Raw genomic sequence first — 15,912 nt, forward strand, 5'->3', positions numbered from 1 at the left:
TGAAAACATTCAAATTATGACCGAACAATTATGGAATTATGTAGTTAACTAAAATGTGCTAAATAACCCATAATATTTAATATTTTAAATTGTTCAAAGTAGCCACCTATTGCTTTGATGACAGATTTGCACACTCTTGGTATTCTCTCAGTCAGCCTAAAGAGGTTGTTACCTCTTGAAAGAGTTTTCAGAAGTGTTGACTACTTGTTTGCTGCTTTTCCTTTAATCTCCAGTCCAATTCATCCTAAACCATCTCAGTTGAATTTAGAACAGGTGATTGTGCGAGAAAGGCCATCTGATGGCACAGTCCAACACTCTCCTTCTTGAACAAATAGCTCTAAGTGCAAACCAGATGGGATGGCAGGGCGCTGCAAAATACTCTGGTAGCCATGCTGGTTATTCCTTGTGTTTCTTGGCATAAGCAAGCCTCTTCGGCAGTTTGACCTGACTTATGCAGTATTCTCTAAACTGTTGGTGTTGAAATATGTCTGCCACTTTGCTCCTGATGTGGGCTCAATTCTAAGGTGCTGTAAATTATTGGTTTCCATGGCTGGTAATGCTAATAAACTTATCCTCTGCAGCAGAGGTAGCTTTCTGACTTTCTTTCCTGGGATGGTCCTGAGATTCATCATAGTGATTGATGTTTCTGCACTTCTTAAAGTTGTTTCTTAAAGTAATGATGGACTGTCTTTTATCTTTACTTACTGTAACTGAGTGTTTCTTGCAATTCTATGTATTTAGACAATAGTAGTTAGTTGTAAATGCTCTACTACAACTACTGACTCTGTACACACCCTTTTCTCTTCACAAGACAACTGATGGTCTAAAGCATATTAAGAAGCAAGAAATGTCCCAAATGAACTCTTGACAAGGCACAACTGTGAAATTAAAACCATTTTCAGCTTTAATCTTGATAAAAGAATGCGATAATTGTGCCAAGCTGTCATCAGAGCTAACTGTAGCTACTTTGGATAGTTTCAAATATAAAACATATTTTCAGTTGTTTGACAGTTTTTTGTTTACTAAATAATTCTATATATGTTCTTTCATAGTTTGGATGTTTCAATACGAATGTACATTGCTGAAAATAATAAAAATAAAGAGAAAAAACTATGAAGATAATACCGGTAATGTAAAACGTATAAATGTGCGGCCTGTGGATTAATATGCCAAAAGTAGATCAGTGGTTAAGGCTCTGTGTTGCTGTTTGAAAGTTTGGGGGTTCAAACCCCAGTATTGCCAATTTCTGAGCCCTTAAGCAAGGCCCTTAACCCTCTGCCCAACTAAGAAACTTCGATAAGACGCACAGAAAACTGTTTAGGGACGCTATTAAGAGGCCTACAGCAACATTTTTGGTGCATATTTTGGTTGCTTTCTATATGCGATTTCCTGCATTCTAGAGTGGAGGTCAAACGATAGTAGATTTTACCGATACGGATTTGAATCATCTAGTTTGAATCATACTTGGTGATAACCGATTAATCAACACTTCAAAGTCGAAATTGCGAGAATAAAGTCATAGCACTCAAGAATTAAGTACAAATTCTGAGAATAAAGTTGTAGCTCTGAGAATAAAGTCAAGATTAAGAGAATACATTTTTAATAGATTTTAGAGTGTGCTTATGGATATTTGTGTTCATCATCCACAAGGGTAATACGAAAGGCAGGTACTGATGTAGGTGAGGTGAGGAGGTCTGGGGTGCAGTCAGCATTCCTATTCATCCCAAAGGTGTTCAGTAGGGATGAGATCAGAGCTCTATAGCAGGCTACTCAAGATCTTCCTTTTCGAAGCATGCAAACAATATGTTCAAGGAGCCTACTTTTTGCACAAGGGCATTGCCATGCTGGAACAGGTTTGGGTTCAAGTGAATGCAAAATTGTATTATAGTGCATTTAAAGACGTCCTGTACAATTAAGTGCCTCCAGCTTTGTGGTAACAGTTTGAAAAAAGAACCACATATAGCAGGAAAGGTCAGGGGACCCAATACTTTTGGCAATATAGTGTATATCCAAAACCATTTGAAAAGTGTTTAAGTTCAAGTTGAAATGCTTAGGTTACATTTGTAAAAGGTATCTATGGGCAAATGACATCAAATAACACCACATCAAAGGACACCATACTCACTGTAAAACATGGTGGTGGCAGAATCCTTTAAGGATGCATTTCTTCAGCAGAACTGTAGGTGAAGGGAATCATGAATAGCTCTATGCACCTGCCAGTATTGCAACTACATATGATTTGTCTTTGTGTAATTTTATAATTTTTTTTTTTTTGCAAAAACAAAACCTGCTGATTTAAAACAGAGGTTCAAACATAATACATATGTTTGGAATTGCAAAAGTGAAAGCAGTAAAAAGTCCACATTTCAAGAAGAGTCATGTTCAGAGAGATAAGCCACACCCTCCATCAGAATGTAAAAAAACAAGTGCATGTTTTGATCTTTCTCAGACATACTCTCACAGCTAATGCTTATGGACTTTTTGAAATCCCCTGAATCAAGTAGCCTTTTCTTCTGGATGAATCTGGAAATTCTTTCATCTGACCAACATGACCTCATCAGCAACAGGTAAAAAAATAAAAGGATTTTTTTTCCAATTTCCTTTGTAAAAACAGTCTGAGGAAACCTCTAAAGAAATTGTTAAAAAATAATTTGTACTGCTTGTAATTGTACAAGTCTATGCATCAAATAATAACAAATTGTGAGAACCAAAATTGTGCAGCTTTGTGATAAGAAGCTTGCATGGTTAGACCACTTCCTGTTTACTATTCAAATGTCAACACTGTGTGCACCATGTAACTTGTTGGCAATGTCTATTACTTTATGTCAAGTTAATTTTCTTAATCTTGTATGATTGTGTAATTTCTAGATTGATTAGTTTGTAAATAGTGAGTGATTAGCAGGCATGAGTACTGGAATTTATTTCAGTCTACAGAAAACAAGTGTTTTACTTCCACTTTCTTAGCATATTTTGGGGCATTCTAGTATACAAAGAAACATTTCAGTATCAGAGTAACTTTTATGAGTAGCTACATATTAGCAGCACACACACACTTTTCTTGTTCTTTGTTTATTTTGGGTTTTCACCCAGAAGCAATAATCAGTGTTATTACTCTTTTTATTTACAAAATAATATAATAATAAGAGCTTCAACAAGTTTTTTACTAGAAAATGTCCTGTCAATTTTTACAGAAGAAATCAGCATTGGGGCTTTCCTCAGTCAAACCAGTCTGGGAAATTCCTGCAAAGAAAAGAAAAATAAAAGACTCTGCAGATCAGAACCTTTTATTAAACCAAGAATGGTAAAAAACAATAATAATAATTTGTAAACTAACAACAAGTATCCAACACATCATACATGCATTTATCATATTTGATAAACATAAGTTTGGCATGTCATAAAAGTAGAAATATAATTTAAACAACTATAACTAAACTATTACAATTTATTTTCTAGTCGAAGTTTATAAGTCAGAAGATATTGCATGCTGTTGCAAATATTAAGGTGAGTTCAGTTTGGAAAGGAAATTCTGTACTTTATTTGTGATTCTTGACTCATTCCTATTTCTAACAGTTCTAACATTAAGAGCAGTTGAATTATTTTGTAATTTAAGGTGCTGCTTTTTTGGTGTCACAATAATCTGACTGGTTTGTTGTTTTCTTATTTAGCACAATAAAATAAATTGTGAACATTTTCCATTTTTCCAGAACTCTTTAAAGAGACCACAAAATGTCCCACAACAACCACATTCTTCAATTGTGGAGTCTAAAAAGTCCCTCATAGTAACTGAGAGTTTCAAAATGCAACAGGTAAAATAATGAACTGTAATAAAACTCAATACACTTTGCTCACCAGGTTTATTGTTGTCATTTTGTTAGTGAAAATACAAAGGTGATTCCTGCTTCCAATAAAACAACCATTAAAAAAAAAAAATATAGCCACTATAAATAATCAGCATGATCAAAGTACAACTGTCAGATTACAGTATATAGCTGTTACTATGTCACATAGTAAATTGACAATGTATATATTTCTCTTCATCTAGAGCCTACAATGTCTCAAAGAGGAGAAAACTATTGTGTCGCAAGATTCTCACAAACCAGGAGACAAACTACAGATGCCCAACACAAGTAAAAGCATAGGAATCCTACAACAAAAAAACAAGTCTGAGGTCAGAGCAGTCATGTGTGATTGGAGATATGATCTGTGATGAATTTGATAACATTTTCATGTGTTCTTCTGCAGTTTGTACTCAAATTACCTCTTTGTCATTCCAGCCACCACGCCATAAACATTCTGTTAAAAGTGAAAATATTTCTAAAGAAAGAGGTGAGATTAAAAGTCTTTTTCAAAGCACTGTGTTGCTCACATTTTCTGAAATCATAATGATGGGGCTGTAATGGCATTTGTTATTCTGGAGTTCTGTGGTTTAAAGTTGAAATAGAGTGTTTTTTGTCACTGGATAAAAAAGTTGGTCAATTGAACGGTCATTGTGAAATGATCTGGGTTTAAATTGATAACTTCAGATTTAATCATTTACGTCAATAATTTGTGTAATCACATTTTTTTGTTTTTTCTTTTTTTAGTTGGTTCAATTCCCAAGAAAGGTCAGTTCTAATTTTAATATAAGAGTTTAACACAGCTGATTGAACCACTGCATTAACAATTATGATGAATATGTTTCTTTTTTTAGAATGGAAAATCCTCAAAAAACCATCAGGTATTGCATTTGAACTTTCCATTATGCAAAACACCTGCGTATCTACATGATATTTGAACACCAACTGCTGTTTTTATTCAGATTTTTTTCTAAAAATACTAGCATTAACACTTGCATTATTGTTTGTCTGTCCTAGCCAATGTGATTCTGGATCCAAACACTGCGAATCCCTTTCTTGTGCTGTCTTTGGATGGACGCTCTGTGAGAACAGAGACCCACAGCGAATTTAAATCCAAACCGAATCACTATGAATACCAAAGAAAATGCAAACATCTGTATAATGCCTGGACATGTGTCAAAGCTAAAGAGGGTTACAACAAAGGCAAGCATTACTGGGAGGTAGATGTAAAGGGGAAAAATGATTGGAGAATAGGTGTAGTGAAAGAGTCTGCTCCACGCAATGGCTTTACTAACCTGAACACAGGTACAGGATATTGGACTCTGCGTCTGCAGTTGGGCCATCTCATGGCTCTGACTGAACCAGTAACTAAACTCAATCAGGCACCACCTTCTAAAATAGGAGTACATCTGGATTATGAAGAAGGGAAGCTTACTTTCTATGATGCAGAGAATAGAAAACATATTTACACATTTGAAGATGAATTTAAAGAGACAGTTTACCCTGTGTTTGGAACTGTGGAGACAGAAAAACCTTTGAGGATTATCTAAATTTCACTTTTAATTGTAAATTTAACTAAGGGACAAGCTGACGATATAATCATAAATCAGTGGAGAGAACCCAAACCTATCATTTGTGTCAAGCATGCAATATTGTGTATTATTGTATATAAATGCTGTAAATAATTTCATAAATGTAATTTGCAATCAATAATGTAAATAATTGTAAAGTCACTCCGCACAAGGCTCTCTGTAAATTTAGTATAATTTAGCACCAGGGTTCTGGAGGAATGTTGTCTCGTTTCACTGTGTACTCCATCAGCTATATGTGGTAGAAATCACAATAAAAGCTTTTTGACTTGATTTGGCTTTATTCTAAGCAAACACACTTCAGTCAGCATACTTTGTAAATTGTAAATTGAAAAAATGTCCTGCACCCTCTAATGGGTAATAGTAGTGTTTTTGAAGAAAATACTAATATGATGAAAAAATATGATGTTGGAAGACTCGTGACAAATTTGAAATGTAATTGTATTTGTTAATAAGCTCTTAATGCTAACACATACATTAAGGTCTCTTTATACACCTTAAATTAACATTATTTACTACAGAGATTACTTACAAATCTCTCTCTCTCTCTCTCTCTCTCTCTCTCTCTCTCTCTCTCTCTCTCTATATATATATATATATATATATATATATATATATATATATATATATATATATATATATATATATATACACTTTTAACATGTAAAAACAGCTAATATTGTGTCCTCTGAAGTCATTTGGATTTAAAACATACCTTTTGGGTCTTTTTATTTTTTACTGTATAGAATTTTTTTAACTAAATGTTATTTTAATACAAAACTATGAAGTATTTGGTCAAAAAATTTATACCTGTACTACTCATGAATGCCATTATCTAATCCGCCAATCATGTAAGAGTATTGCATTGCATTGAAGCCTGCTGTCTGGAATCCACCTGCCACGCCCCCTTCGGCGGCTGTCTTGCCTCCGCTCTCCCACCTGGGGCTCATTCATCACTCATCACCAGCTCCTATATAAACCCCTTACCTTCACTCACCCACTGCCAGTTCTACTCGCTTATGTGGGAGAACTTTCCAGGACTCCTTGCGTAGATGATCTACATGCCCGTGAGCACTGTTGAGATCTCAACCCCTCCAAGACCGGACAGATCTCACTTTCCAAAGGACATTCTATTTACCTTTAAGTTTCAGTCACTATTGCTCGTTTTTTGGTTTATTTCATGATTCTGTGTACCTCCTTTTCACTACTCCGGTTTTTTGCTTCCGTAACCCTGACACCTGCAATCACATCAACCATATTATGAAGAAAAATGTGATCTCAGTGATTGTGACTGTTTTATTATTGTTGGTGCAAGACAAGTGAAAGATCTGAATCTGAACAGACAATGAAGACCAACGTGTTTTATTTTATCTGTAGTATCTATGAAAACTTTTTTTTTTTTTTCACATGCAACCTTTTTATTTTTTTTGGTATGCAAAAATGCCTGCAATTACAATGTTATGATCAGTAAATAATTAGGCAAGATAAATGGTCTTTAGTGCTGCTATTGACCATTATTCACTTGCTGCATGTGTGTTGAGAGGAGTCAAATCCAATCCTGAGTTTCAGTTTAAAATAACAGTAATGCTAAAATTCCGACAAACCAATTAAACAATTAGATGTAGAACTAATTAGTCAGTTTTTTATTAAATTATTTTAATTAGTATTCAAGTTTTTATATTATTTTTTGTGCAACAAAAGGCAGCTTGCTTTCATTAAGTACAGGGGGCAGATCATAATATGTTTCATTCAGCAAATAAAATTTAAAGATGTCTGTGCTTAACACAAAATTTTAGTAGAACACTGGACCAGATTTCTAGAAATGTTGTGATGAACGCTAAATGTTCATCAACATTTCAGAAAATCTGTTAATTTCTTAATTCAACAACTATCCAAATTTAAAGCTATCTACCAAATATTATTAAAGTACACTATATGAGCAGTGGCTACAATTTATTTATCATCTTACTTTCAAAATGCTTTCCTGTGCTTGGAATGCAAATCACACTGCTATTTTGGACGATTTGGTGTGGCGGGAAAAATCTACAGGGCTCGTCCTTATTATAAATACCACTTATTATAAATACACTGCAAGGAAGATATTTTTACTCCATACTGTAGATTGTGTTAGAGTGGAAGAGCTGTTGAAAGTTTTTATATCAATAGACAGAGAAAATGTAGGATTTAAAAATACTTAAAAAAAGGTCTATAAAAAAATCAGGACACAGTGTGTTTCATGTAGTGCAACCTGATTTGAATGAGATAATGTTTTACACTTACTGCAGACATTTCTATTTTTATAGAGTTGCATTTTCTATTAGAGGTATGTAAAAATACACGGTGTTTATATTCAGAAAGGCACAAGATGTAGCACAAAAAACAAATTCAACACACACACACACACACACACACACACAGACACACACACACACACACAAACACACACACACACACACACAAACACACACACACACACACACACACACACACACACACACACACACACACACACACACACACACAGAGACTACATAGAATAAATACAGTATACAAGCCAAGCTAATTTGCAATGTATATTAAAAGTATTTAAAAAGTATGGCAAACTTTTTTTATTCATAATCTCTTAAAAGCACAACAAAGATGAAATTATACAAACATTTACAATAAACAATTCACATAAATTCTTGTTTTTCCATGTTAGTAGCTAACAACAAATCTTCCTCTCTCTCTCTAAATTCCATTTAGAGCAACTGAGGCAGATGGTCTTTATACTTTCATTTACACCGAAACTCTGACAGACGATAGCTATCTATGATAAGCTCCAAGAATGTCCCATCCCACATACAGGGAAACTTAAAAGAACTTTTGCAAGTAAATTTGTAAAAAATGTCAGAGCAAAAAAAAAAGGCCAGAGTCATACAAATACTAACACATGATGCCATCAGATATCACTTGTTGCTTGTAATGCTCATGACTAATTTATTTTTTTCAGACCACATCGTCAGCAATTGTGTTCTCTGTCTGAGAAAGTGTTAAATGTTCTGCACCCTCTAGTGGGTATTAGTAGTGCGTTGGGGTAAAACATGAGACGTATCCATACTGGACCAGGTATTCAATTTATATTTAGCATTTATTATTAAGGAATAAACTTCTGACATAATTGGAATGTAAGGACATAAATCATCTGGTAAAAACATTTTAGAAAGTGGTCAGTTTATTAGTCCCTAGTTAGCTTGTTGAACTGAATTATATCCAAAGTTTTTTTCATCTTCAGTCGATAAATATTCAGGAGTTACTACAATTGTTAATAATCAGTTTCTGCCTCCACATTTGTTCCATGGATAATCATATTCAAGTCTTGAATATAATTTTGTCTGTATTGCACTGACTGTACTTGAAAAGCTGGGTGAGTTTCTGTGAACATGCAGTCCTGAGCACTGATCTGGCTGCAGTGTTTTTACTAACACAAAGGGTCAGGATTTGCCATATGGATGTGATGGCGACGTGACTTCTGGCTTAACAAGCAAACTGAGTAGTTAAGTAAAATTCATTGACAAAACAAAGCTGTATGTATATATATATATATATATATATATATATATATATATATATATATATATATATATATATATATATATATATATATATATATAAATAAATAAAAAAAGCATACTAGTGTCTGTTATGCTGCTGCATTTGAAATGGTTTGTGTCACGTTTCCACCAGTTACTACAAATCTGTACCAGATAGTATACAAATGCTGTAAATTATATACTGTGAACTTCAAATTCATCAGATCTTAATGCAACTGAAAACCTCTCAGAAATTCTGCAGTGACAATTTAGACAGAGCACTCCATCATCAAAACAGCAACCGAGTATCTGAGTATGTTTTTCTAAAATTGATTTTCATCCCTTTAGCACAGTTCCAGAGTCTTACAGAATCAATGCCAAGGCACTCTAAAGCTCGGAGGGATCTCATGATGACCAAACACATTAATAACACACAATACTTTTTTTTATGCAATTTGTCACCTGTTTGTATGTCATCAGTAAACTGTAATTTCTTTTAAAATTAGCTTTTTACCCAGATGGCATGTAAATGGACAAAAATCACCTAATCCAATATATAAATAAAAATTGTTATTTAAAAAAAGTCAAAAAGTAAATAAACATATTATTATTATTATTATTATTTATTATTTGTTTATATTTTGTAGTGGTAGTAGTAGTAGTAGAAATAGTATGTAAGTACAGTAAATAATTTTTTAATTAATTAACTAAATAAAAATAAAAAATTACAAAAAGGCAATGCTAGCTCTAAGTTTTGATTCTATTTAAATATTATTTAATCATGGTTTTTGAATGCTTGTCCTCAGTTAGCATACATGGAACAAGAATATCAGAAATACGCTGAACACTCTGCAGTTAAATGAAATGACAGGTGAATAAAACAAAAACAAATATGCTGCTTATTTATTTTATAGTTTTAAAAATTAACTTATTTATGTTTTAGCTCTAGTAAAATTGCTTATATTGTAAGATCATCTGACCTCGCTTTACTACTTGCTTTTCTAATACAGCTCAGCTGTCTTGTATCTCCCACTGCCTCTGTTGCTGCTGGAGGTGTAAGATGATCTAAAATCATATATTTGGGTGTCTGCATCTCTGGCAACCCCACCTTCACTTCTAAACTTTCAAATAAACCATGATCTCTAGTTTTCCCTTGACTGTCTTGGGCTCCAGCACTGTTCACCTTCTCTGGATTGGCCATCTCACTGACTAACTTATCAGTGTTCACAGCATTATTGATATCTTCTACATCATTTGTATTGATGGTATCTTCTATTGACTCCACCTTAGGTGAAAGGTCTATTGTCTCTAGTTTGAGTGTGTCTTCTATATATGAGTTTTTGATTTCCCTAGATACATTTCCCTCCCCTACAGGTTTCAAAAGATGTAAAGGTTTTTCCCTCCATACAGGATCTACAGCTTTCTCATCTACCGAAGAGACACTCTTAGTTTCTATTGTAAGCTCTTCTATCTCTGACAGTTCTTCACTCACTGGATAATCTGCTGAAACTTCCACAAGCTCCTTTTCTGGGGCATCTCCAACCCGTTCTTGAAATTTCTGAATTTTGCCAATTGCTTGGAAATCTTCTGGTATTTCTACAACTTCTTCAGCAGTTGCTGGTATTTCTAAAACCTGTTTAATATTTTCTGGTTCTTCTGCAACAGCTTCAAATGTTTCTGATAGTTCTACAACCTCATTAATATTTTCTGGTACGTCTACAAACTTTTTAACAGTTTCAGGTTTCTCTACAACTGTTTCAATAGTTTCTGGTTCTTCCAAAACCGCTTTAAAGTTTTTTGGTACTTCTACAACTTTTTGTACAGTTGCAGGTATTTCTAAAACGTCTTCATCAGTTTCTGGTTCTTTAACAGTTTCTGATAGCTCTACAACCTCCTTTATATTTTCTAATGCTTCTACAATAGTTTCTGGTTCCATGACAACTGCTTTAACAGTTTCTGATACTTCTGCAACTTCTTCCACAGTTTCTGTTTTTTCTAACACTTCTTCAACATTTTTTGGTACCTCTACAACTGTTGCAACAGTTTCTGGTACTTCCACAACCTCTTTATTATTTGCTGGTACTTCGACAACCTCCTCAACGGTTTCTGGTAGTTCTACAACCTCATTAATATTTTCTGTAACTTCTACAACCTTTTCAACAGATTCTGGTTTCTCAGAAACTATTGTATTAGTTTCTGGTACTTCTACAACTTTTTTAAAGTTTTTTGGTACTTCTATAACCTTTTGTACAGTTGCAGGTATTTCTAAAACTTCAACATTTTTTGGTACCTCTACAACTGTTTCAACAGTTTCTGGTACTTCCACAACCTCCCTATTATTTGCTGGTACTTTGACAACCTCCTCAACTGTTTCTGGTTCTTCCTTAACTGCTTCAATAGTTTTTGGTAGTTTTACAACCTCCTTAATATTTCCTGGAACTTCTTCAGCCTCCTTAACAATTTCTGGTTCTTCTTTAACTGCTTCAACAGCTTGAGGCGTTTCTACCACTGCTTCAACAATCTTAGGTACATTTACAACCTCCACAATATTGTCTGGTAATCCTAGAACCTCTCCAACATATTCTGGTACTTTTAAACATTTCTCAATATTTTCTGGGACTTCTACCAACCCCTTAACATTTCTGGAATCTTGTCTATGTACCTCTATAAATCCTATAGCCTCTGATCCACACTGTCCTGACTCAATCTCCACATTCAGTTGTTGATCAGTTACTAAGTCTCCTATGTTGTACGTTTGCTTTACATCACCAACCGTCTGTGTCTCCTCCATGCCTTGTTCTTCCTCTGTTCTCTTTTCCAGTATTACTTTCAAGGGAATCATAAGGATGGAACTGTCCACCTCATCAAAGTCTCGACATAAGTCCTTTTGTTTGATTGGTGGTAGCTCAAGGATAGTTTCTGTGACCTCAGGGTAGTTTGGGATCATTTCATTATAAATCACTGATTCCTTCATAGGGGGCGCTGTAGGAAATAATCCTTCATTTGTTCTTTTTGTCTTTAACTTCAGAGATAGCAAACCGTCCTCCATATCTGCTTCAGCTAACGGGTAGATGTGTGCAACCTCACCCTCTTTATTATCCTCTTCAAGTTGCCTGTAGCCTTTTGGTTTATGTAATGGTGCACTAAGAAGGAAAGGCAAGCTTCTCTCAGGAGATACAACCTGGGCTGGAGCTGACTGAAAGAACCCAAATTGAATCTTCTTCAAACATAGATGGATAATCTCCACAAAGTTCAGGAAAAGTGAGACACATGCAACGACAAGCATAAACATGATGAAGATAGTTTTCTCAGTTGGGCGTGAGACAAAACAGTCCACTGTGTTAGGGCAAGGCCAGCGGCTACACTTATACAGTGGAAGGATGTGGAAGCCATACAGGAAGTACTGCCCCACGAGAAATCCTACCTCAAATAGTGTTTTAAAAATGATATGGCATATGTATGTGCAGAGCAGAGTGCCTTCAAGTGGGATTTTTTTATTCCTGTTTGTTCCAGTGTCCTTGGTCGTGTGAACACTTTTCTGGTCTGCGGCAACAGGAAGTTGTTTGCTGTACAGTTCTTGCTGGCACTGATGTTTGGCATTCTCTAACACTTTGCTTTTCTCTTCCATGTGGACATGATGGACTGCATGACCGATGTAAACTAATGAAGGCGTGGACACAAAAATAATCTGCAGCACCCAAAGGCGGATATGTGAGATAGGGAACGCTTCATCATAACATACATTCTCACATCCAGGCTGCTTTGTATTACACACATAATCGGACTGCTCGTCTCCCCAGACAAATTCTGCTGCCGTGCCCAGAATAAGAATGCGGAAGATGAAGAGCACTGTAAGCCAAATACGGCCAATTACAGTTGAATGTTCATTCACTTCTTCTAAAATATTACCTAAGAAGCTCCAATCTCCCATGATGGACTCTTAACTCTGCATAGAGAGCACAGGAAGATTAGGGTTATAAACTGAGGTAATGATCAGAATTAAAAAGGGTTTAAAATATGCAGCATATATTTAAATGTCATTTGTAAGTAGTTTGGCAGTTAAAATTTATCATTTCACAAAGTATGAGCCATAAGATCACAACTACACAGCAAGCATAACAACCCACTAACAAACTGCCTAGATGTATTAGAGTTTGACAGTGAGGTGAATTGAGACCAAATAGAAAACCTTGGTAGTGGGAGCTCCAGTGGCGTTCTGGTCAGTCGTTTAGTTGGTTTCTCCTCTCTGCTGCCAGGACAAAGTGAACTGCTCATGTCCTGTTCACCCAGCCTCACTATGAGTCCTTGTCGCCTCACTGAGCAGATGTGAATGGATGGGCTGTGATAGCTGCTTTTCAAGTATAAGCTTCCAGCCAGACGCCCTTTATGCGCTGGACCACGTGTGGAACAGCAGGAGACAATAGGATCAACAAAACTATGCCTAGAGAGACAGGACCCCTCATTGCATAGAGCCCAAATCCAGGCATCAAATAAAAATAGAGCATGAGGTCTACAAGCAACCCAGTGTACAGTATACAACAGTTCTGTAATTTAAATAGTGAAAATATAGAAAAATAATCAGGAATATAGCAATAAATATGTACATAAAGGAGTGTTGTAACACATCAACTCTGTTGATCTTGTTTAAGCCACTCTCTATCTGAGAGCAAAGGTCTTGTGACAGAAGAAATAGGAAATTGCAGTAATACAAGCACTCACCCACAGGAAAGCAAGGTGTTAAGCATAAGTTCAATGGTCTTGTGATAAAGGAGAATTTATGATATTTAAGAGGAAGTTCACCCAAAACAATATACACATACACACAGAGAGGGGGAGAGAGAGAGAAAGAAAGAGAAAGGTTCTGGTAAAAAACCTGTAATAAATCTTTTAGGCAGGTACACACTAGAGTTTACAAGATCCAACACACCAACTCCTACATACTATTCATTGTACATGAAAGAAGACTCTAATTGCACTTTTCCATATACATGAGCTCACACAGACACATCAGCTAGCATTGTTCTAACAGACACAAGAGACTCCACACCAAGAAAACAGGGCTAATTAATCTCTCTTCCTATTATCAAAGACCTCTTTACTATAAAATGAATGATTTTCTCTTGTGCCACTCAAGAGCCTCTACTAAACAATGATTCACTCGAGTAACAATCTAACTAATCATGTTGCACCAGCACAATGTGCAAAATCATGTTGATTTTCTGTTCATTTTCATCTCAAAGATCAGAAAAGAGAAATGATGTGGTGTCTGTTACCAAAAGCCTACATGCAAAATGGCTATAATGACCGTGTCCATGGAACTGGACAGTTAAAGATTGAAATAAAGCAGGCATATTATCTTTAACTGTCCTGTTAAATTATATCTGTGCCAAGTATATTGGGGAATAGATATTATTGTGTTTTTTTGCTGTTGTAGCACATCCACTGTAAGATTTTATGCTCTGTGCATGCTGAGATGCTTTGCTTGCTCACTACGATTGTAAAGAGTGATTATATGAGTTGTTATATCCTTTCCAGCAGCTTAAACAAATTAGGTCATTTTCCTTTGACCTCTCTTTTCAGCAAGGCGTTTCCACCAACTTTCACTCGCTCAATGGTTTTTTCACACCATTCTGTATAAGTCAAAGTTCCAGCATATCAGCAGTTTCTGGCGAAACTCAAATCATCTGTCACCAACAATGGTTAAAAAGATCACATTTTTCTTCATTCTGATGTTTGCTGGGAATATTAACAAAAATTTTGTGATGGCTTTAGTGAAGTCATTAAAAAAATACCTCCGACAAGCACAAATGTTTTGCTGCGGTTCCTCCTTATAAAGATTTTTCCTTGGCATGAACATGTTCTCCAGCAAAGCCATTTCAGTCTGTTATGCTACTGGCATTCACCTTTTAGACATTGGGTTTATTTGAAGTAAGGGATTGTTTAGCTATTATCTAAACTCAAATAGTTAAACTACTTGTGAAATAATGTTGTTTAGAAAATCTGTTTGCAAACCTGATTTTAGGAGAGGAGGGAAAATAAACTCACAGCCAAGGCACAATGTTTTTTCATTACAGACAGAAAGTTTATACCAAGTTAGACCGATTCATTTTCCATCCAAATACAAAGTAAGAGCCACACACTGTATATAACAACCAAGTGTCAAGATACAAGCAATAGCACAACAGACTGGAACAGTGTGGCGCAGACAAGCATGTGAAGATTGTGAATTCAAAGTGAAGGCAATAAGCTTACACGGACTACAACAACGTGCAATCCTTTACTAAGAAAATAACCTTTTCCAACATGGTATCACAGTTACATATTTATAAGAATTTAAATCAGCCAACTTAAATAATGAACCAGGTTCACAGGTCATACCCACTGACTATGTTTGGACAAAAATCTAAAAAAGTACAATATCATTATTTGCAGATTCATGCTAAATGTATCCTGATAATAGTCTGGCTATTGTGCTAATTTTGTGTCTAACAATCAATAACAATCTTATTCATCTATAAATTTCCCTCCCCTGAGTTCTAAGTTACCACTGCCAGGATCCTTCCTATTTAAGTATACAGTCTAGTTATCGTTAAAGTCTTTTCATGCATTACAATGTTTTTGCCATTTGCTGTATAGATTTGCCATTTGATTTGGAAATCGTGTGCCTCTGCATTTGACCCATGCTCCCATTTTAAGATTTTGGATTGTGTTTTGGCTCTGTAATTAAACCATCCCACAAAAGGATCTTCAAGCATCAAGAGCTCTCTATGTTACATTGCTTTATTTACTGTTATATGTGAACTTTTACCACTCATATCATGCCATATTTATAGGCAGAATAATTAAAAACCCTGTTCAAATATGCTAACATCTTGTAAAAATGTTCTGTAAGATCTTTATTTAAAGAATAAC

The 15,912-nt window shown here is 35.2% G+C and overlaps 2 protein-coding genes across 4 annotated transcripts; one reads left to right on the forward strand and one right to left on the reverse strand.

The window, feature by feature from the left end:
* The first annotated feature begins 2,414 nt into the window (after positions 1-2,414).
* On the forward strand, positions 2,415-5,701 carry LOC310723722 (E3 ubiquitin-protein ligase TRIM7). 3 transcript variants are annotated; one of them, XM_083537138.1, is made up of 9 exons: positions 2,416-2,567; positions 3,192-3,301; positions 3,457-3,504; positions 3,708-3,809; positions 4,046-4,171; positions 4,278-4,329; positions 4,587-4,607; positions 4,694-4,720; positions 4,857-5,701. In XM_083537138.1, exons 1-9 carry the CDS (start codon positions 2,549-2,551, stop codon positions 5,387-5,389), a joined length of 1,038 nt encoding a protein of 345 aa, XP_083393264.1. In that variant the 5' UTR covers positions 2,416-2,548; the 3' UTR covers positions 5,390-5,701. The 3 variants fall into 3 exon arrangements, with proteins under 3 accessions (XP_083393266.1, XP_083393264.1, XP_083393265.1); XM_083537139.1 differs by lacking the exon at positions 3,457-3,504; XM_083537140.1 differs by lacking the exons at positions 4,587-4,607; positions 4,694-4,720 and having other exon boundaries at positions 2,415-2,567.
* A 4,032-nt stretch (positions 5,702-9,733) lies between these two features.
* gja8a (gap junction protein alpha 8 paralog a) lies at positions 9,734-13,452 on the reverse strand. The gene is made up of 2 exons (XM_083536844.1): positions 13,190-13,452; positions 9,734-12,946 (listed from the first exon to the last, which is right to left on the reverse strand). The coding sequence occupies exon 2, from the start codon at positions 12,929-12,931 to the stop codon at positions 9,959-9,961; it is 2,973 nt and encodes a 990-aa protein (XP_083392970.1). The 5' UTR covers positions 12,932-12,946; positions 13,190-13,452; the 3' UTR covers positions 9,734-9,958.
* Between the last annotated feature and the right edge of the window lie 2,460 nt (positions 13,453-15,912).

This window comes from Silurus aristotelis, assembly GCF_946808225.1.
Source record: "Silurus aristotelis genome assembly, chromosome: 3".
NCBI lineage: Eukaryota > Metazoa > Chordata > Actinopteri > Siluriformes > Siluridae > Silurus > Silurus aristotelis.

Excerpts from the sequence above, each read along its gene's own strand:
- gja8a (XM_083536844.1), bottom strand. The coding sequence starts at position 12,931 with ATGGGAGATTGGAGCTTCTTAGGTAATATTTTAGAAGAAGTGAATGAA.
- LOC310723722 (XM_083537138.1), top strand. Across the intron at positions 3,810-4,045 it reads AGAGTTTCAAAATGCAACAG|AGCCTACAATGTCTCAAAGA; the intron begins GTAAAATAATGA and ends CTCTTCATCTAG. Across the intron at positions 4,721-4,856 it reads AATCCTCAAAAAACCATCAG|CCAATGTGATTCTGGATCCA; the intron begins GTATTGCATTTG and ends TGTCTGTCCTAG.